Source organism: Rissa tridactyla, chromosome 6 (genome assembly GCF_028500815.1).
Source record: "Rissa tridactyla isolate bRisTri1 chromosome 6, bRisTri1.patW.cur.20221130, whole genome shotgun sequence".
NCBI classification, from domain to species: domain Eukaryota; kingdom Metazoa; phylum Chordata; class Aves; order Charadriiformes; family Laridae; genus Rissa; species Rissa tridactyla.
In genome coordinates this window covers 2,859,835-2,881,614 of record NC_071471.1, presented here as the reverse complement: position 1 = coordinate 2,881,614, position 21,780 = coordinate 2,859,835, and the positions used below count along the sequence as shown (strand labels likewise).

The 21,780-nt window shown below is 40.6% G+C and overlaps 2 protein-coding genes across 18 annotated transcripts in view; both read left to right on the top strand.

The window, feature by feature from the left end:
* PIK3CA (phosphatidylinositol-4,5-bisphosphate 3-kinase catalytic subunit alpha) overlaps window positions 1-8,014 on the top strand; it is a 43,306-nt gene extending 35,292 nt beyond the window's left edge. For 6 of the 11 annotated variants that reach the window (XM_054207258.1, XM_054207262.1, XM_054207259.1 and 3 more), the window contains 5 exons: window positions 223-301; window positions 1,293-1,463; window positions 1,995-2,112; window positions 2,277-2,428; window positions 3,612-8,014. In XM_054207258.1, the coding sequence (XP_054063233.1) occupies window positions 223-301; window positions 1,293-1,463; window positions 1,995-2,112; window positions 2,277-2,428; window positions 3,612-3,882 (791 nt within the window). In that variant the 3' untranslated portion in view covers window positions 3,883-8,014. Of the gene's footprint in view, window positions 1-222; window positions 302-1,292; window positions 1,464-1,994; window positions 2,113-2,276; window positions 2,429-3,113; window positions 3,474-3,611 lie in introns of those variants that run through there. The other 5 variants (XR_008467179.1, XR_008467178.1, XM_054207263.1 and 2 more) reach the window with 5 other exon arrangements.
* Window positions 8,015-13,819: 5,805 nt separating this feature from the next.
* On the top strand, window positions 13,820-21,722 carry ZNF639 (zinc finger protein 639). 7 transcript variants are annotated; one of them, XM_054207271.1, is made up of 7 exons: window positions 13,820-13,906; window positions 15,041-15,141; window positions 15,322-15,354; window positions 15,538-15,605; window positions 16,184-16,291; window positions 17,136-17,279; window positions 17,551-21,722. In XM_054207271.1, exons 4-7 carry the CDS (start codon window positions 15,548-15,550, stop codon window positions 18,696-18,698), a joined length of 1,458 nt encoding a protein of 485 aa, XP_054063246.1. In that variant the 5' UTR covers window positions 13,820-13,906; window positions 15,041-15,141; window positions 15,322-15,354; window positions 15,538-15,547; the 3' UTR covers window positions 18,699-21,722. The 7 variants fall into 7 exon arrangements, with proteins under 7 accessions (XP_054063246.1, XP_054063243.1, XP_054063242.1 ...); XM_054207273.1 differs by lacking the exons at window positions 13,820-13,906; window positions 15,322-15,354 and having other exon boundaries at window positions 17,551-18,480; window positions 20,452-20,546; window positions 20,924-21,722; XM_054207268.1 differs by lacking the exon at window positions 15,322-15,354.
* The last annotated feature ends 58 nt before the right edge of the window (window positions 21,723-21,780 follow it).

The window sequence follows — 21,780 nt, the reverse complement described above, 5'->3', positions numbered from 1 at the left end:
ATTGTATATTTTTAAACAGCTTTGAAATCGCCACCACAAATTCATCGTCATTCTCAACTATTTAAAATCTGCTTTTCTGTACTGAGCAAAAAAAAAAACCTACACTAAACTCTGCAAGCCTCATTTCCTTTAGATATACTTTTTGGGAGAAAAGTAAATTAAGATGTAACAAAGTGTTCTGGTGTTATGAAATTTGCAATCTCTGTGTATTGACTATTCCAGACTTGCGTCAGGACATGTTGACACTTCAGATAATTAGAATTATGGAAAACATCTGGCAAAATCAGGGTCTTGATCTTCGGTAAGCATTAGAGGTCATTCTCAAGCAATACTGTTCTTAATGGCTTTTGTGTTGGTTTGTTACTAGGGATTTATTACCCTTGGGACAATGGAAGCAATGAAATACTCTAAGTCAGCATGCTTGTACACGTTAGAGCGATTTTTAATATTTTTTTTTAGTAACCTTCAGTTAGCTAAACTACTGGATTCTGTAAACATACGATCATATTTGAAAAATACTGAAGGCTCATTCAAGTGGGTAGGAGGGATTTACATCCCAGGAGCTAACACACACTAGCTGTGCTCTGGTCTGCTGATGGTATCTGTAGGGTTTGCTTTCAACAAGTTGCCAAACTTGCAGCCCTGTTGAGCCAATGACTCTTTGTAGCTGGTATCTTCATTTCAGTACACAAAGTAGGTATTGCCCACTCTGACGCGTGTGGCTTCTCCACCTCTAGATAGTCTGTGGGTAGAGTAGCTTCTGCAGAATGCAATTTTGTAATATGTTCAGGTACTGTTCGGAAACTCATTTTGAAGGTCCCATGCTGGTTTTAAATACAAAGTATTGTCTGCTGCTTGTTACAGTAACCCATGAAATCCTAACATTGGTTTTCAGAATGCTTAGATTCTGTCTCTAGTACTTCACTTTGAATATAGTTGAATAGGTCTCGGTAAATCATGATGAATGCCTTTTTAAGAGTTGTTCCACTGTATTCCCTAAGACCTCCAAGAAAATGTTAATAAAATTTTGTCTTAACGTTTTGTCCTGATACAAAACTGAAGAATGACACTGGTAGATACAGTGGCTGGCATGTTACTGTACTAACACCTGGTACGTTTTTTCCACAAGACTAATGGTAATACACCTATAAAACATTAACACAGATTTTCATATCCTAAAGTAAGTAACAGATGACACCTGATAAGGGTTATCAAAAGTGCCTGGTGCTTTTTGTCTTAAAAGTTAACTCTGTTCAAAAAAAAAAAACCAAACCCAACCCTTTATCTCTCAGGATGTTGCCTTATGGTTGTTTGTCTATTGGTGACTGTGTGGGACTCATCGAGGTGGTGCGGAGCTCTCATACCATCATGCAGATTCAATGTAAAGGAGGCTTAAAAGGAGCATTGCAGTTCAACAGCCATACATTGCATCAGTGGCTCAAGGACAAGAACAAAGGAGAAATGTGAGATTTCCTGTTGCTTGTTTGTCTTGTTCGTGTGCTCTTTTTGATGGAAACTTCAAGAGAACTAAAGTTCATCAAGTGGGAAACTATGTCCATCTGCTCTCGGTTGTGGTGGTTTTTTTTTCCCTGCCCTTACTTGCCTAGTATTCCTCCTTGTAGCTCTTCTTACTTTGGGTGGTTTTGTGACTTCTTGGTGGTAAAGTTGGAGGTAGAACTATGAAGATGTGGCTTAAGTCTGTATTTTAACAGTAGCTCATCAAAATGAGAACTGCTGGCCTTCAAAAGAGGGACAGTCACTTTAATAGCGTGTTTACTGTCACGTGATCTAACTGTAAGGACTTCTGTTTTCAGAGGATGCTGAATTTCTTCCTGACTTTGATAAAGTGATAAAAAGTCCAGGAACTCGGCTTCATTGAGAGAAGATAGTAGAAGTTGTCCCTTCCTTAATGGGAAGGGGGGGAGAAAAAAATCTGCACTTTTGTATTACTAGAATACCTGTAGGAAAATGTCTCCTTTCTTTGTTTTCAATAGGTATGATGCAGCTATTGACTTGTTTACACGTTCTTGTGCTGGCTACTGTGTTGCTACCTTTATACTGGGCATTGGTGATCGCCACAATAGTAACATCATGGTAAAAGATGATGGACAAGTAAGATACGTTCTTCTAAAAACATAGCCTAATGTCATCTCTCACTTTGACATGAGTTTGTTTTAAAAAAAATCCATCTCAACTATAAGTAAATGATCAATGTTACTATGACATCATTTAAACAAGGAGTTCCTAATCTTAAAATACCTTTCTGTCTTTCCAAGCTGTTTCACATTGACTTTGGGCACTTCCTCGATCACAAGAAGAAAAAATTTGGTTACAAAAGAGAACGTGTGCCATTTGTCTTAACACAAGACTTCTTAATAGTGATTAGTAAAGGAGCCCAAGAATGTACCAAAACAAGGGAGTTTGAAAGGTGAGCCCTTTGAAGTGTTGAACTTCCATCGTGTTTTGTACCTAAAATGCGCTTTGCTACTGGTGACCTTTAATAATTAGTCTTCTTAATTGAAAAGTAGTATTTTAATTGGTTTGCAGTGGGTATGTTCTAATTCTTTAGTTGAAAATTAGCCAACCACTTGTAAATCAGTGGTTACATGGCCTGAGCACTTTGGTTCATGAAATCTCACTTGAGCTTTGCAGGATCAGCATGCATGGGTATAAAGATAAATTTTTAAATATCTGAAACTTTTTTTTTAGTTAACACTTAAAATCCTCTTGGGATTGCATAACTGCAAAACCCAAGAATTCTTAAACGTCAGGTGTAATGCACATCAGAGCCTTGCTGGTCACTCAGCAATACTTCTCTCTCCTATAGCTGCTGTGATACCAGCTCTTCAGTTGGCCTGTGTAGTTTGTGACATTGTGCAGAACCTACTAAGAAATGAGAACTTTAAAATAGTAATAATAAATAAATTCCGTTGCTGTAGTCATTCCTAGTATCTGTCATCCCAGAGATCCAGTCTTTGAGAGGTTTCAATTTTGATCTTAATTTCATTATGTTGCGGGAGTGGAGACGGAGTTAAAGTTATAGTGTCTGTCTAAATGCTGCAGTGAAGCTTTTTTGCCTTTTTTTTTTTCTTAACGTAAGCTATTGTTTTCAGCATAAATGGGCATTTCTCACCCAATGTTGTGATACAGCAAATGCCCCTGGCTTCAGTGCATTCTCCAGAGTATCTCAGGAGCAACAGGTAGTGCCCGCGTAAAACTACAGGAGAGAAGTTCATCTCTGATGATAACCAGGAAAGTGCTGTTTGCCATAGTGTATCAGGAAGTGTGCTCTGAAATCGGAAATGTCAGTGGCAATGACTAAATTGGCTCTGTGAACTCCCATAAACTTGTGTGGAATGCTTGCATGAATTGCAAATGAGGTTTAAGCCTAGAAAACCTGTCTTCGGTTTGGCTGTTGTGTTAGCCTGACCACTGCTGATTCTTACAGAAATGAAGATAACCTAAGTAGGAAGGTGAGGATATTTTTTCAGCAATGTTACAGTGTTCTTATTAGGCGACTGTCCAGTTACCTGAAAACTGTTTTGGAGGTGAAGAAGTAATACACATCTAATAGGGAAATACACTGAGCTTTTTTTCCCTATTTCTTCCAGGTTTCAAGAGATGTGTTATAAGGCTTATCTAGCAATTCGGCAGCATGCCAATCTCTTCATAAATCTTTTCTCCATGATGCTTGGCTCAGGAATGCCAGAACTGCAGTCCTTTGACGATATTGCGTACATTCGAAAGACCCTTGCATTGGACAAAACGGAGCAGGAAGCTCTTGAGTACTTCATGAAGCAAATGAATGATGCTCACCATGGTGGCTGGACAACGAAAATGGACTGGATCTTCCACACAATAAAGCAACATGCTTTGAACTGAAATGAAAGCAAAGAAAACAAGAACTGATAGCCCGCTTTGTGGGTACTGCACTGTTAATACCCGTTAGCAGCAAAGACTGGTTGCATAGGAATTGCACAAACCACGAACAACATTAGAATTTATGGCAAGAAAAGAGATGAACTGTTCAGACAACTGTCGAAAAATAATGTAAAACAGGGTTTCAGATAGCACTAAAATTGTACACTTCAAAAATTAAGCTTTAGTATGATGTGTAACTTCATGTTATGCCTTAAGCCCAAAAAGGTAAACTTGGAAGAATGTTTCCTTTTTTCATTTGATAGGATAAATTAGAAGGGAAAAGAAAATAGTGCTAGCATGAACATAGAGTCCATCACACAGTACCTTAGATCTGGTACAGCAGGTAGAGGCTATGCTGGATTGAGAAGAGTGGAAAGAGAATTCAAGTGATAGCGAATATTTAAATGGAGCATAGTTTGAAGGGAAGGAGTTTTAAGGTCAAAGATCTAAAATCAATAGTGAGAGGACAGTGCCTTTTAAATGTGCTCAGAGGCATTAACGTTTACGGGATTTAGGTGACCCTTTGATTTCTGGGTCCGTCATCTGCACAGTTTCTGAAAGCAGTAGGAAATAGGCCCATTCAGTGCGGTGTTTCTTCTGCTCAGTATTTCTAGGGGTGCAATTCATACCTTCACAGAGAAACTCCCTATCATCCCCAAAAACTGACTAACCTGGAAACTGAATGGTCAGAATTGGGTTTCGTGCAACAGAGAGTTGTAGTGTTCATCTTAGGTTTGCTTTAATCTAACTTGAACTGAATAGATTTTTTTCATACATGTTTTCCAGAACCTAAAGAAAGGTGAGTTATTAAAATTATTGAAAGATTATTTTTTTATAAAGGCTATTTATATAATAGGAACTATTATTAATATATATTCTTTATTTACATGATTTGTCCAATATTCACTCTTTTAATTTTGCAGCCCAGTTCTATCTGTCCAAGACTCCCGTTTCCATTAACGTCACTGAAGGTGACCAGATATACTCCTAGGACCAAATTCAACCCTGGTGAAAGAGGACACAAGTACCATTGAAGTAGTGGGAGATACACCCACTAATGCCAGAGGTGAACTTGGCCTAAGTCTCTCTTCAGGAAAAAAAAAAAAAAAAAAATAAATTTGCGCATCACTCTTCACATTACTGAAGTGATTTGCTGGCTATTCAAGGAACGTACATGTAAACCCTCAATCTTTGGGTCCACCGTTTCTCCTCTTTCTTCCTCCATTGGAAGCAGCTGTTTAATCCAGTAACAAATCCATCAGAAATAGCAATTTAGATTTTTTCAATATGATCAATAATAAGCAGTTCAGCATACAGCAGATACGTTGGCTAGCTCAAAGCATGTGGAGTTACCAAACATTTTATAGCTTTGTCTGTTTTGTGTGTGCGTGTGTGTAATATATTTGTAAATCTAGTTGTTGTCCTCTTAACACGATTATGATGCGTGCAATCAATTAAATTGGCATCACTTTTTGGAACTGTTCAGAGTACTGAGGATTTCAGATTGCCCTTATGCACAACTTCAGGTAGGACTGTTTATCTGATTATTAAACAGGTTTTTTAATTAGTGAAGCCCGTGATTATGAGGGTGATGATCACCCTGGCATTTAAAACTCGCTAGATTGGCAGCACTTGGAGTGAATTCCAAAGGTCTGGGGCTTTTGGGGGTTCAGCTCCTTCACTTGCAAACACACGCTGAGGTGCCACTCAAAAAGTGCAATACCACATGTAATATAAAATACGCTGACAGCTGGTGTTAGATTAGAATATAAGTATATAAATAAACTGTACCTTGTGCAGGCTGTACTGATGAGGTAATGAGTGGTTGGCTTCATTTAGCAAATTTGTAATATATTAAAAATGTGCAATCAATTACATTATGAAAGACTTTGGGGATGGTAAAGCCAAGACTTTGGTCTTTCAAGACACTTTGATAGTCAAGATCCTGCAGTCGTTACTGCACCCGTGGATACTTGATGGCGTGGGGGGAAACCTGCTTTTGTGAAAACTACAGAAGTTCCAAGAATAGTATGGGGAATGGGAAGTTTTATTTCCATGGTTCTACTAAATATTTTGGAGTAGTCCAATAGACTTCCCATTACTCTTTTTTTATTGACTGTTACATATTCCTTTTTGTTCATACGAATATTTTAACTCTTGCTAACCTTGGTCGTACTTTCTAGAGCAAAATTACCTTTGTATGTATTACTTTGCAGTCAACACGCTCTAATGGTTTAGCTCTTTAAAACGTGGCTTAGTTTCAATTTACATTTAGTACACAAAATCTGAAACCCTGTTGGCTGTTAACTCTTAATTTAACTGAGTAAAACTGTTGCACAAATGCCACATTAGGTGCTATATATTATCCTTATTTATCTGGTATTGAAACAATGCTTTACCTCATTTATCTAAGAGATGGTCAGCCTTTTCCAGCCTGGATGAAAAGATCAACTCAAATTGGATGTTATGAGCCCAGTTTCTTTTGTACTTTGCCTCTTCCCAGCCATTGACTTCTGTAAATACGCGTATAAATGTCTTTCAGTTCAAGCGTAGTGTTCTGCACCCTTTTTGCACAAACAGAAAGGTATGAGGAATCAGGCTCTGTTTCCAAAAGTTACTGCAACTAAATGCTGTGCATGAACGTCAAATAGTAAAAGAAAGGAAACTTCACAGTGATACAGGCATAATATGATTTGGGATAACTGCAGGCATAATATATTTGGGATAATATAATATAGGAAAAAAAAAGTAGAAGCTGATGGGCTTTAGGCAGTTGTTCTTAAGTAACCAGGATGGGCATTTGAAAAACACTCTGCCAGTGTTTCAGGGGAAAAAAAAAAAATAATCTTTTTTTAAGCTTCAAAGCATTCAACCCTAATTACCTTATCCTGTTATGCCAGTTCTGTGCTGATGTCACTTCACTGCAGATAGTGGAGGTACTATTTGCTTACATCGGTGTAAATGAGAGGACGTCCTCAGTATCAGAAATAAGATCTGCTTACGGACTGTCAAAGCACCTGTAACTGAGCTCTAGATTTTTACAGAGATTGCTTGGAATTTGGATTATTTTTTTTTGTTTTTATTATTATTCCCATCTCCTGGAGACTTGGAAGTGTTCCCTTTATTCTGAGAGTCGGACGCACAAAACACTAAGTAGCTTATGTGGAGCTTGAATTGAACCTAACCATCTCTGTAGTAGGACTACAAAAATCCTGGCCCAGGGTCGGGCCGTGGGTTTTATTACAAAGCATTAAGAAATGGTGATTTAGTGAAACACAAATTTAAAAACAGTAACTTCTTCAGCTGTGAAACTGTGTTTGATTTAATGACAGAACAGGCTGCTGCCGATTAGTTTTCCTTAAAAATACATTCTTTGCTTTCCTAAAGGTAGTAGAAAAAGCACCTGTACTGACTTACATACGCACACTTTTCTGTCCTGAAGGGGTGCATTAGTAGGGTTTTTTTCCTAGGTGAAACAGACTTTCAGTATAATTCTTTTTAAAAAAAAAACCACATTTAAATAAAACCAAAATTGTTAGTGGTTTGGCATCTTGTGGAGAAGATAGAAGCCTGCGTATTAAGGGCAATATAGAAATTACCAAGCTCGTAGAGAACTTTGTATGCGATGACCCTGCTCTTGGTGGTTTGGAGGGTTCTTTTTGGATGTTTTTTTTCCAACTTGCCTTTTTATGTAAAATATTAAATGCCCTTTAGTGGTCAGTAGCCCATGTTTGTTGACAATTTGAAGGTATTTTCTTTGCTTTGTCATTTTAAAATTGGCATGTTCCAGTGTCTGTTCTTAATAATAATTGTGAATTCCTCCTGTTCTGCATGTCTGTACGGGTTGCAGACCTGGGCTGGACCCATTCAAACAACAACTATCAAAAAGCCACTTGAAATTATGATTTTGTTGGTGTCTTTGACATCTTTAAAATGCTTCAAGTTAATGAAAATGGTGTGGTATTACAGAAAGAATTGTAACTTGCTGCTTCTAAGACTCTTTTTTAAACTTCCACGTTTCTTTATCTTGTTTTAGTTTTACTTGAATGGAAGAAGAACCACACTTGTTTGTTTGTTTGTTGTTTTTTTTTTTTTTTTAAATACTATATAGCTGTGGATGTTGTTGCAGATTGTTGAATCCCAACTTAATTTTGCAATACATGTTTCATACAAATAATGAATTTGTATCTTTTTTTTGTGCTGAAAGCTGTCTCAGTTTAGAGTGAGGCTCTATCTGTCCAAAATGACGCGTAGCTCACCACCCCTCCAGTTCATGTGGGTTTTGGGGGTTTTTTTTGTTTTGTTTTTTACATCTGTATTAATGAAGGGAAGCCAACTGGAAACTGGATATAGAAGTTTTCTATCTGCTTACACCAACCAAATCTATAGGTGCTCTCGTCTTCGAGAAATTCTGATTTTACTTTATGCTGACATAACCCTAATTTAATCAGAATCACTCTGGCTTGATATAACACTAATTTAATCAGAATCACTCTGGTTTTACAACAGCATATGAAATCAGAATTAGACTGTATGTGTAGTAAAGTTCCAGGTTACTTATTCATATGATTCAGTATGAAAGCTGCTCTCTTAGTGAGAGGCGTGTTTACTAGCAGCCCAATTAAACACTAGGCAATTTCACTTTGAAATAGTCTTTATCAACTAGCCTTTTCAGCTATTTCCCATTAATAACTGTCATCTTGTCTGTAATTACTTTCATTCTTGAGACTTCCAGGATTCTTCTTGCTTGATCACTTAAATGGTTCCTCTTCCTACTCTTTCGTAGTATAAAGACTTGTTGAACCCAGACTCAGGAAAAACAGTTGTTGTTAATGTGCAGTCAGTATTCTTGATTTCTGAGCTTTATGGGATAGACTCCTCAACGGATGAGGTCTTCCTGTGTTAGCACTCCTGACTCTAGGCCGGAGATGGATCCTCCTGTCCCTGCCTCTTCCCTTCCCTCTCCCCTAAACAGGGACATGCCTGTAGCATAAGAACAACATAAAATATTTGTAAGAGAAGATCAGTTGAAGCAATGCTCTGCCTGGACTTTGCAGCTAGTGTTCCTATTGATTTTCAGAAATGTGTCTTAAGTTTAAGTGTCCTTACTGTCACTTCTGTGTGTGCTGCAGTATTCCTTCCGCATTAAAAAGGCCAAAAATCACACTTCCTCTATCTTGACTTTTTCTGAAATTCTAGTGCCAGTTCCCCAGTAGCTATTAAACTGGCTTAGGAACCGTTTCGTTCCATGTAACTGCATCGATTTTGTTAGGAACTTCTTCCGGTGTTAAATTAATTAGTTAAACCTGACCTAATTGTATTGCTGAAGTTACAGAAAGCCTAATTCAAGCAGATGCTGTTTTTTCTAAGAATCTTATGTCTGCTGTACTTTGGTCCATAAGAGCCAAAACACAGATAGTCGTAGCTGCAGTCTCATTCTGGTTTGTTTCTTTGGTTTAAGTCCAAAGAAGCCCCAGGCTGTCCAAAGTCATCTTTCTTGTTCATCTGGGGCAGGGGGAAGAAGAGGAAGGGAGGAAGAGATGAATCCTCTTCTTCCTTTTCTACAGCCACTGTGGTCCAAATTCTTCATCTTCTCTTGTGACGATAAATGCATAATTCATCATCTGGTCGTATCGTATCATCCTTTCCCCTTACCTGCTCACACCTCTGCAAGTTTCAGCTGTGAATATCCACGTACGCTATCAAAATCCACTTCTCTGGTGGAGAAAAGGATTTAAAATATGTATGGCTGCAGTCTGGTGTCCTGGGTTCTCAGGCTTGAAATTTTGAAAGCAGTGTTGTCATTGCGGCTGGTACCGCAATTGCAAGAACTTTCAGAGAATCCTTGAGGCTGGCAGAGACCTCTGGAGATGGTCCGGTCCAGCCGCAGGGTCAGCTAGAGCAGGTTGCCCAGGACATCATCCACTTGGGTTTAGAGTCTGTCCGAGGGGGGAAAAAAAAAAGTCCACAGCAAATGTTTTTTTCATAATGTTTATATGAAATGTCTTCTGTTTCATTGCCTGATGTCCTTTCAGTGGGCAGCCGTGAGGAAAGCTTTGCCTGTCATCTTTACTCCTTTCCATCAAGTATTTATATACATTGACAAGGTGCCCCTTGAGCTTTCTCCTCACCAGCCTACACAACCTCAGCTCTCTCAGCCTCCCCTCTATCCCCTCCATCATCTTCATGGCCCTTTGCTGGACCCATTCCAGTATGTCCATGTGTGGCTCTTACTGGGGAGCCCGGCACTGGTCCAGGGCTCCAGGTGTGGCCTCCCCAGTGCTGGGCAGAGGGGAGGGATGAAGGCTAAACTCCCTCCACCTGCTGGCAGTGCTCTTCCTCTGGCAGCCCAGGGTCTTGGGGGCATTTTGGATAAATAGAGCCCAGGAGGGTGTAATCTCTTGATGCTTATATGTCACTCTGTCGAAGCTAATTAGCAGTTACATCTCTGCATCAAAAGGAGAGTATAAACACCCACCAGTGCTTAAATTATCTTTAAAAAATGAGACAATTATCTTGGAAATAACCACTATGGGGGGGGGGTGTTGCCATGTGTCTGTCATTCTGTAATAGAGGTCCTGTGGTAAAGTAGTTAGAAAGCAAGACATTTTTAATAATAACGGGCCAAAAAAGTATTTAAGATGCAGCAAGATGCATGTGTTGTCATACTGAGAATAGTCTTGCAATACTCTCTTTTAAACAAAAAACTTTTTTTTTCCCCTTCTGCTCTGCTACTCAAGTAACAAAAGTTTGGCCGATGATACTTATTGTAGTTCGTGTTCATGGGAAACTGTAAAAAGTCTGCTTTTTATTTATCTTCGCAGTCTGTATCACATGCTGTTTATTAAAAAAAAACCTACTTTTGTTTTTTATCACACTTTTGAGTGTTAATGTATATACTAACAACTAAATTAAAATACTATGATTGGTACACTTGTGAATTCTGACGTGAGAATTTGAGGCATCTTCAGTCTGGGGGGTGTGATTTGGGGTTGTAGCTCTTCTTTCGATAAAGGAGGAAAGGAGATGGAAATGGCAGGCATCAGTTAATTGGGAGGGGGGCAGAAATAGAATTTGCCTTATTTATAGCTGGGAAGTCCTAAGTGTAGGTGGTATTCATTCTTGTACACGTTGAACCTCAAAATAAATAACTTATTTCCTATGTGGGCTGTAAAAGTTGTGATAAGAGAGCAGAGGTTTTTGTTTCAGCTGGATGGTTTTAAAGCCCCCACTAAATCAATCTGGTTTGGTTTTTTTAAAAATATCCTTCATGCTTTCATTACCAAAACTACATTTTAAAAACAAAACCAAACAAACTAGGTTGTATTTTTGTATCCAATATGCATTTTGAAAGAGTAAGAAACATCTTTAGGAAATTATATATATATATATATATATGTATTTGCAGTATAAGAGCATGGGGCTGCAATGGAATTGCCTCTGTGGATGTGTTGGTCTCCTTTGGGCTTCAATTGCTAACAAACTGTTATTGTGGGAGGGATCTGAGTTCTCTTGTGGAGAATTTCACTCTCTTGGAGAGACAAGGGACGTGTCAGAGTTTTTAATCAGGTCACTTCTACACATCTGTGTCCCCGGTAAGCCTTGCGTTTTGTATGCTGGTCGATTCTGTTTGAGATCCCCACTGCCCAGCTTCGAAAAGGGCTGCGTTCCACCAAGGGCTCAGTCTGCACGGGGTTCCAGTGCTGTAATTAAAGCTGGACATAATTATCCTTACACTTGTTTTGAAGCTGAGCTCCAGTCTGGAGAGGGCAAATGAATCTCTGGCTAGTGATTTTTGAAGTAGGTAGTTCAATAACCTGAACTAACAAGTTAAACTTCTCTTTATTACAGCACAAGGTGAGTTTTACCTTTTTCTCATAACTATGAAATGGTTCTGAGTGGTTGCTACCTGGTTTTAAATGCACAGGATGGTTCAGGGAAAGGAGATTGTCACTTCTTGTTCAAATACAAAATTTAGACTTTACTGCCATTCCCATGGTGTGATTTTTTTTTTTGTGGTAGTTCTATCCCCAAAGCATCAAAAAATTATGGAAAACTTGCAAAATAACGCTGGTGAAACAGAGAAATGACTTGCCATGTGGGCAACTTGCTTTAGTACGGGAATCTCGGTGAGCCCTTCTGACTTTCTGATCAGAAATCAGTCTGGTTTCCAGCCTCCGTTGGAAAGACTCGATCCAAAATCTGAACCCATGTAACAAAAAAAAAAAAAGCAGGAATACCGATGCTAGACAGGATATGTCGTTTACCTCCTGTATGGCCTTTTAAACACTAATGAATGTACCTTCAGCAAAGGTTATTTCATAAGCTACACTTAGTGCTTTCACTGAAGATAGAGTTTACTTATTTCCGTAAGGATACATCCCTGCTAATTGAAATGAGCATCATCTGTGTTGCCCATTTAAACAATAAGGTGAATATCCTGGGGGCTTTTTTCTATTTACAGTTGGTTCTGGGGGATTAAAATCTGACCCGGAGCTGCCTGAACATCCTGAGCATGCAATGGTTTAGAAAACAAGTCTCATTTAGACTTTTCTGTCTAAAGCATTGATGACACTGTGTAATACCTGTGAGTTTGAAACAGATCTTCAAAGGGGGCTCCTCCTCCGGTGTTATCCTTTCACGCCAGGTCTTGTCTCTCTGTCTGACATAGGTGCTGCTGGGATGAGCTGCTTTCTGTGGAGAAGAAACCAAATTAAAAGGTACAGAAGGTGTTTTGTGCTTTGGTCAGCCTGAGATTGTCTCACTGAGCAGGGCTGAATTCAAAGCAAAGCTTTGCTTTTGGGTTGTTTGGGTTTGGTTGGGGTTTTTTTGGTTTTTTTTTTTTTACTTTCCCTTGGCAAATAACGGATTTTAAGTTCTCATTACTGCCCTCCGCTGGGAACTGGGGAAAGTGCTTTTTTTTTGTTTGTTTTTGTTTGGGTTTTTTTTGGGTTTTTTTGAATATTCACATGGAAAACGTTTTGGTGATTAGAGGGAGAAATACGTGGGCATCACCCCTTTGGGTGGGTAGCCAATTTATGAGAACTTAAAACACAAGCTGTCCTGCAGAAACCTCAGCTCCTGCGGCTGGAATCGACACCGGGGAACAAACTCAGCTGGGACACCAGGATCGTGTTTGATCAGTAAGCGGAGTATAATTTATGTATTTACTTATTTTTACTGATCACTGGAGCAACAACACTAGGGATGTGGTGGATTCTCTGCTAATTGAAAGCTTGATCTTGAAATGAGGTAACTTCAGGCCAAGCCGGAGCAGAAGAGCTCAATTAATGAAACACCTGGTAAAAGGCTGGGATCTGTGTTAAGTCCATCAGAGAATGGCCTCCCTTGAGGCTTCAAAAGAAATGGCTTGTTTTTCAAAATAATAAGATGCTGTTTGAGATACTCTGCTCTGTGGGGAAATAGAACTTATTGCTCATTATTGTGGCATTAAAAAAAAAAAGTGAGATGAAGGGGGGGGGGGAAAGGAGGATTCTTTTGCGATTATAAACTTGGAACATTGTGAAAAGGGGGAAGTTGCTTATTTAGACCTTCCAGCCCTTATTTATAGTGTCTATGTATTGATTCTCCTATATAACAGCCTTAAGGCACAGCTGCTACGCCGAGGCCGAGTGAATTTGAGCTGCCTGAGGCTGGCGCTTGGGCATCCAACTGTCGTGTGTAGAACAGGCCCCTCCGTGGGGCGCTGGCACCGCCTGCCCTCCCCGAGACGCGTTGCCCTGTATGAAAACGGGCTGGAGTGTGAGCGGTAGGATGAGAGTTTGGTGTGTTAAATTAAAGGATAAATTAATTTTGGAGCCCGCGGTTGCTATGGCGACGGACGGGCGGGCTGAGAGGCGCCGCCGCGGCCCCCAGGGGGCGCCCTGCCCCGCCGCTGGCCCCGCCCCTTCCCCCGCGGGGAGCGCCGCGTCCGGGGGCGGCGGCGGCGGCGGCCGGGGGTCGGTGGCCGGGCGCAGAGCGGAAGGTGAGTCCCGGCGGGAGGGGAGCGGCCCCGGCCTCGCCCGCACCCCCGGCAGCCCGGTGGCCCCGCCGGCGACCCGCCTCCCTCCCGCCTTTCGCCCCGCCGGGCGCGGCCCCGCGCCCGCCCCCATCTTAGTCCCGGCCCCGCCGCCATTTGAGGCGCGAACCCGCCGCCCTGAGGCGAGGGGCCCGTCCCGCGCCGAGCCAGCGGCGACTGACTCACGCTGCGGCCGGCGCTGAGGCGGGGCCGGGCCCGCGGCGATCCCGGGCCCGCTCCCCGCCGCCTCCGGAGCCTGCAGCCTGATCTCGGGGCCGCCTCCGCCGCGCTCCCGCCCGCCCTTCCCGCTCCGGCCTCCGCGCGGGCCGCCGCCGGCTCGGCGGGAGCTCCGGGGATCTCGCGGTTTATGGCCTTCACGAGCCCGTCTCCACGAGAGATGTGCCGGGGAAAGCCGCCGGAGGGGAGTAACGGGCGCTGCTGTCCCGTGGGCCCATCCGCGGGGAAAAGGCCGAGCCGCCTTAACGGGGATGAAGCTCGTTATCGGGGTGCTGCGGGCTCTCCCCTCCCAGTCGGGAAAAGCGAGGAGGGTATTTGATGTTCCTAGACTATGATATAGTATCAAAACCCCTGTTTTTTCCATGTTATTCTCCCCTGAAAATAAAACTTTAATTCAGGCAAATTTCATCTCACGAGGACAGCGTTTACTTGGTATGGGACCTTTTTTCCTGCTGTCACCTCTTGATAGCATTGGCTTTAGAACTCCCTGGGCCCATAAGCGCTCTGGTGTTACGGTAGACCACAGCAGATCCCGTGTTTGCAGCCCTTCTTCAAAACTATTTGGGTCAATATATAGCTCAAGTATTTTTGGTGTCGTCTCCATCTATTTTTCTGTTGTCAGAACCTGCCAAGTGCAGTGAAAGCCAGCTAACCTGGGACGAAAGGAAAACAAACACTCTAATGCGTCTACCTTATTAATTTTGATAACTCCAAATCGAAGTTAATATCAAATTTTTAATGTTGTTTTTTAGCTTCAATTTCCATAGCTTCATTCTTTGTAACACTTGTGTATCTGGTTCTGGGTTTTATTTTTTTATTTTGTGCTCAAGTTTTAAAGCATTTTAAAATGCTGTCGCTCCGTAGATGAAAACCTCAAGCTGATGTATTCGCTGCGTTTGGAAGCTGTCCAGCCACCAGCTTCTTAGCCGCTCTGCCTGCTGAGACTGAAGCGTCTAGGATTTTTGGTAAGAGAGCATGACTTTTGTTGGTATTTTCAGCATTAAAACTTTACCTGAAGGGCTGCGCCTCAGAATATCTGGCCTCTGACAAAAGGCAACAGGGTGATGAAAAGCTGCTGTGTAGGTTACACCGAGTTACCTGAGTGCATGGAGTCTGTCTTCATGGTGAAACTTCTCTCTTTCCAGGGCAGGAATATGAAACTGGACTTCAGTTCTTGTGTACGTTTCATCTTAACTGTAACAAAATGAGCTGGGGGGCAGGAAGGGGGAGTAGGAAAAACCCTCTTGTGCTTAACATGACATTTTCAAAACGTTTGTATTGTTTCATAAAGTAACGAAAGATAAACTGCATCCAAACAAGTCTGCCTAATGCTTAATGTTTTCACTTTACAATTAATTTAGACTGTTCAAAATGAATGAACATCCTAAAAAGAGGAAAAGGAAGACTCTACACCCCTCTCGATATTCAGGTCAGTCTAGAGCTTGACTTAGGTGCACTTCAGTAAGCTTATTTTTTCCTCAAAATAGTTACTTTGTTATGAGCAGGGACTGCATGTGCTAATATAGGGAAAACCAGTAACATAAAGGGTGGGATAAGAAGTCTTGGTCGGAAGGTGTTGAGTACATGCTCTGCCCGCTCTGCTGTTCAGCCGCTTTCAGTCTGAACAGTTCTGTTCTGTACTCCCTGCAAACTGGGAAACTTGCCCAAGCTGCAAAATGAAGAGGATTCTCATACACAAGGGGAGGAATTTTGTGAAAGCTGGGGTGTCCGGAAGCATTTGGCACTGGCCGAACTGTGCTTCTGTCACTGTCTTCAGTGGGAGTAAAGTTTGATAACAATTGTATCTGAGACTCCAAACATCAGGGCAGCAGCTAAAAGTCATAAATCACAACAGAATGTTATGAGGCCAGCACAGAATGCTCCCAGCACAAGAAGTAAAAAGGCAGCAGTGAAGAGAATTTTGGTGCACACTAAATGCGTATGTAGCTACAGCAGTGTCTTAGTATTAAAGCCTACCCCCCCGCCTTTTTTTTTTTTTTTTTTAAGATTCTTCAGGTGCAAGCAAATACATAGACAACAGTGGAATTTTTTCGGACCACTGCTATAGCGTCTGTTCTATGAAACAGCCAGATACAAAGTTTTCTGAAAACAGAGGTAAGACTACATGTTGACGTCTTGTTCTGCAATTCTTTACTAAGCCTGTCATGCACTTATTCATAGAAGTAAATATAATACAAACTTGTGACTTCTGAGCATCGTTGTGAGCTGATGCGCCTTAGACTGGTGGAAGGTTTAATTCCTGTAACTGAAATCCAATTTTCAAAGTAAAAAATGATGATGACTAAAAGGTCCTTCAATTTTACAACACTTATAATGATGATTATTTATCTAAACATCTGCTAGCTAGGTAATGTAAAGCTGATGTAAATAATCTAAGAGTTCAGATGGAATTTACCAGCAATTGCCTTGAGCTGTATTTGTACTTAGGGAAGAGTACTTAACAGATATTTTTATAAAACATCCACTAGTGTATGTGAAGTTTAGCAGTGCAAATGTGAGGGTGGATTTTTGTTATATTTATTTTTCTTTTCACTCTAATAAATTAGCTAGCAAGTCTCCAGAAGATTTAGAAAGTATTATATATTAAAATGCAAAGTCCAGAAATATTTAAGAATATTTTTTTAAATCGTGTCTTTCAAATATCAAGTTTTCATTTAAGGATTTTTTTTATTCCATTATAATCAACTGACTATTTTCTGCTGAAATTTTAAAGTCAGAGTTGCCACATTTTGAATTTGTTTGTTGTGTTCTGTATGTATGGAAATAATTTCTAAGGTATTTATTGTTGCTTTCTTAAATGTAGGTTATGATGTGATTATAAAAATAAATTTATGCAACTAGAGTAAGTAAATAGTATTTAAGATGTATGGTTAAAGAATCGTGACGATGCTAGTGATAGACAGACAATGACAAGAAGATCCTTCTCTTCTCTCCGCAGGTAGATTCCACAGTGCTGTGCAGAGCCTAGACACAGACGATGATGGGAGTCCAGTGCATGCTGGGACCTCTCACTGGAGCGGGTCCCATTCAAACGTTGTGGGCTTGCACTATACGGACGCTAAAAGGAAGGATAAAGGTAAAGGTAAATGTGGATTTGCAGCTTGGGTGCTGGGAAGCTGGAGAGCCTGACTGCTGGCTTTTAATGTCACTTTTGCTCTGACAGAAGAGGCAAAGGATTTGTAGTTTACGTTATTTATTTGATAGTTAACCATAATACATAGTCTGGCTGGGGGAAAATAACTGCTTTTTGCATTTCTAAGATGCTACAACTAACCGAAAAGGTAAATACGGACCCAGGTGTTTTGCAGGGTTGTTTTTAACCTCTTGTTTTTATTATCTATTTCTTCCTGCAGATAAAGGTACTAATAATGGAATGTGCAGAGACTTATGTGATTCACCTATATTCAGTGACAGCCCTACAGAAGAGGAGAAACCTCTTGATATTCAAACTGTAGAAATTTCTACAACAGAAGTGAATGCTGTAGAAGTTCACGATATAGAAACACAAACTGTGTCGCCCGAGAAGCTAGAAGCTGAGGACCTAGAGGAAATCCCTCTGGAAACCTGTAAAATCTTTGAGAAGAACCAGGCTTTGAATATCACGGCTCAACAGAAATGGCCTTTGCTGAGAGCCAACAGCAGTGGCTTATACAAGTGTGAGCTCTGTGAGTTTAATAGCAAGTACTTTTCTGATTTAAAGCAGCACATGATCCTGAAGCATAAGACGTGTACAGACACTCACGTCTGTAAAGTTTGCAAAGAAAGCTTCTCCAGCAAAGTGCAGCTCATTGAACACGTAAAACTACATGAGGAGGATCCGTACATCTGTAAATACTGCGATTACAAAACAGTGATATTTGAGAATCTGAGTCAGCACATAGCAGACACTCACTTCAACGACCACCTTTACTGGTGTGAGCAGTGCGATATGCAGTTCTCCTCCAGCAGCGAGTTGTACCTGCACTTCCAGGAGCACAGCTGTGACGAGCAGTATTTGTGTCAGTTCTGTGAGCACGAAACAAATGATCCAGAAGATCTCCATAGCCATGTGGTGAACGAACACGCGTGTCGGCTGATAGAGTTAAGCGACAGCTATCATAACAAGGAGCGTGGACAGTACAGTCTCATAAACAAAATCAGTTTTGACAAATGCAAAAACTTCTTTGTGTGCCAAGTGTGCGGCTTTAGGAGCAGGCTGCATACAAATGTCAACAGGCATGTAGCGATTGAACACACCAAAATATTCCCTCATGTTTGTGATGACTGTGGGAAGGGCTTTTCAGGTATGTTGGAGTATTGCAAGCATTTAAGCTCTCATTTATCTGAAGGGATTTATTTGTGTCAGTACTGTGAATATTCAACAGGACAGATTGAGGACCTTAAAACTCATTTGGATTTCAGGCACTCAGCAGACTTGCCTCATAAATGTACCGATTGCTTAATGAGGTTTGGAAATGAAAAAGATCTTTTAAGTCATCTTCAGATACATGAGACGGCTTGATTACTTTCATTCCCTGTAATCAATTTGTTAGAAATGGAATTAATCTCCAGTCACTAAAAGGTGATATTAAATACGATTTTAACAGCAATTATACAATTCTAATGTTTTTCTCTTTATATCAGCAAAGCATGTATAACAGCTTGGTGTTGTGAATTTCCTTTCCTAGGGGTTTCGGTAGGAATAATCACATTTACAGTGTGATGGATCAGATTCTGGGGGGAGGGATGGTGGGAGTAGTTGCATGTTGTGATAGCAGTTCTGATGGTCACCCCGCGCTTTCACGTCTGATGTACGAGAGCAGCTCTCAAGTTTAAAAAGGAAAAAGCCAACATCTAGTTCCATGCTGAAGTAATGCCATACTGATCGAACTGTATATCCAGCTCGTGTTACCCTCTGTGGCAGCAGGTCATGGTGCTGATGTTTAGCGAATTGCACCAGCCTGCCAAAGATAAAGGTGTTCCAAAAATTCCCAGGCATGGACGTCTCCAAATTCACATACCAGCTTGCATTTCCCACCGTGTATGCTTGATAAGCTTTTAAAATTGTCCTTTTTTTCTCTTGGGATACATTCCAACCTCATCGTTCATTTTCTTTGTTCAGTGTTTAATTTCAGCTCCTGTCTGTGGGACTGTCCAACAATCTTCTCTTCCACGCATTTACTGCAGACCTCCCACATGATTTTTGTCTCCTTTATCTACCTTCGGTTCCTATCTTTTAATGCACCAAGGAAACACATACTACTGTTTTGTGGATTGGGACACATTTTAGGGATAATTGTAAGGGAATTTGCAGAGTGATCCAGCTGAAAATGTACAAAGAGCGTTACTTTCGTATCTGAAACCCTAATTTAGCTCTCGCTGAAATGATGTGTGTCACCAGCCTCATTTAGAGCAAGCTTCTATTAGTTTATAATTATATTATTATAAGTCTGTATATTTATAATTAGCTTCCCACCGCTACTAATTTGAGGACAGTTATTTTAATTCTCTAAATTTCAAACTTCTCCTACATGCTGGCTTAAGACTACTAAAATGTTATCACTTTCAAATGATTTCACACATCTCTTCAGATTAGTGCTGTCCTACCATTATAATCGTTAGAAGTGAATTTTTATGATTCATTCTGTATCTGTATTTCTGAGTGGATCCTTGGACAGATAAAAATAAGGGTGAGGTCATTTAGATTGTGATAGTTACCAGGCTGAAATTACCCATAAATTAGTGGTGGAGTGTACATTTCTTTCTGCATTGATTGTAAATTTGTAATGTAAGATTGTCTAACGCAAGCTTTGTATAGATATAATTAGTGTATAAAACATTTCTTGATCAGTGGGATTTGGTGTTACCAGCTTCAAGGCATGCAAGGGTCTTTGCATTTGACTTTTAAAGTTAAGGATCAAAATTGGCTGAATATAGTCAACCAGTTAGCGTACATTTCTTTGTAGGAGGCGAGACCATTTTTGTGATTTTGAAATGCTGATTTAATACTAAATCTTTTATTGAAAAGGGCAACCTGATGGTGTCCTGACTGCATTTTATTAGTCCGTTGTATAGAGAATGAATGTCTGTAGTAGAACCGCTGGTTTCCTATTTTGAAAACATTCATCCTGGCTGGCTTAAAATGGTAGCAATGATATAGTTAACAAAGCACTAATAAGAGTCATTTTATATATGTAAAGTTAATTTTGCTCATATGGGTATAACTGAGAGGGGGGAATGCTGGTTTTCTTAAAACCCTTGGTGACGACACACAGGTGGAACGGCACAGCTGAGCTCTGGAGAGAAAGCTGTTCCAGGGGACAGTGACAAGAGGTGGAAAAAGGACATTCAAAAGAACCCCAAAAAATAAGTAAGTGGGCTTAAGAAGTGTGTATGTTTGTGTAGAACAGCATTGTGTCCTGTACAGGAAAGCTGGTCTCCTGTCAAAGCACGGAGCCCTGTGATACAGAAAACTTGCTTGTTGACTCCTGAAAGCCTTTGTCTCGCTTTGACTTGTGTTATTTCTGATCTCTAAACCGGGAATGAAAAGAATACCCCGTAGGAATGTTATGAAGCCAAATAATTTCTAACTAAAATGTGCCCCATGGTGACCCTAATGAGGAATATATTCCAGTTTGGCTTAGGTTGGATTTTATAAATAAGGGACTAATGTTAGTATTTTCGTTTTAGTATCCATCAGAAAGTAAATGGGAATGTACAGGAGTAGCTGTTCTCATTTTGCCTTAGCAGGAACACAAGTAGGATATTGGCGTCCACATGATGAGCGTGCTGAAACAAGTAAGGTATTAAGTAGTAGAAAAAAATAGGTAATGAGTGGAGCCTGTCTGGAAGTTGGAAGGCCTCAAGGAATGACTGCGTGCGTCAAGGACAGTGTGTTGTTCCCATTGAAGGAAGAGAAGAGTTTGGTTTATTTATGTGAAGCGTGTACGGGGAAGGTCAGTGCACTGACATTGCTGCTCCGAGGTGAACTGGGAGAGAGCACGTGAATGCAGCTGCTCCGACACTGCCAGAGACTTCAGTCGCCTTTTAACCCTGTTGCTGGAGCAAGTCATCTGTCTGGAACGAGAGGAAGGATCTGTATTCATTGAACTATGCCAATATTTATTTTTTTTTTTTCACCAAGACAATAAGTGTATCAAACTCATTTACTCATTACACAGATACCTGCAAGGATCATCTGCTTCAGGAACACTAACTAGAAGCTACACAAAATCACGAGATAGGTTTGGGAAGTATTTTGTATTTGGGAGCAATTTGTATTTGATTCTTTGCTTTTCAGACTCCCCCCGAGCCTTTTGGATAGATGTGCGTCATGTATTTCAGCTTTTTTTATATGAATGACTTTGTTGTCTTAAGAACAAAATTATTGCGAGAACTTAAAATGCAACGGGTTAGTAATTCTCAAATAGTGTGTTCTCTGTAATGCTTATTAAGTGTCACATTTTCATTGTCCGCGGTTGTCCTCATTTTCCTACGCTCTTTCACGGTGCTGTATCAAACGTATAAACTATTTGGTGCTTTTGAACTCCTGAGTCCTTGGCGTTTGTTGTTTAAGTGGACTCTGATTAAAAGGCGGGTTGGAC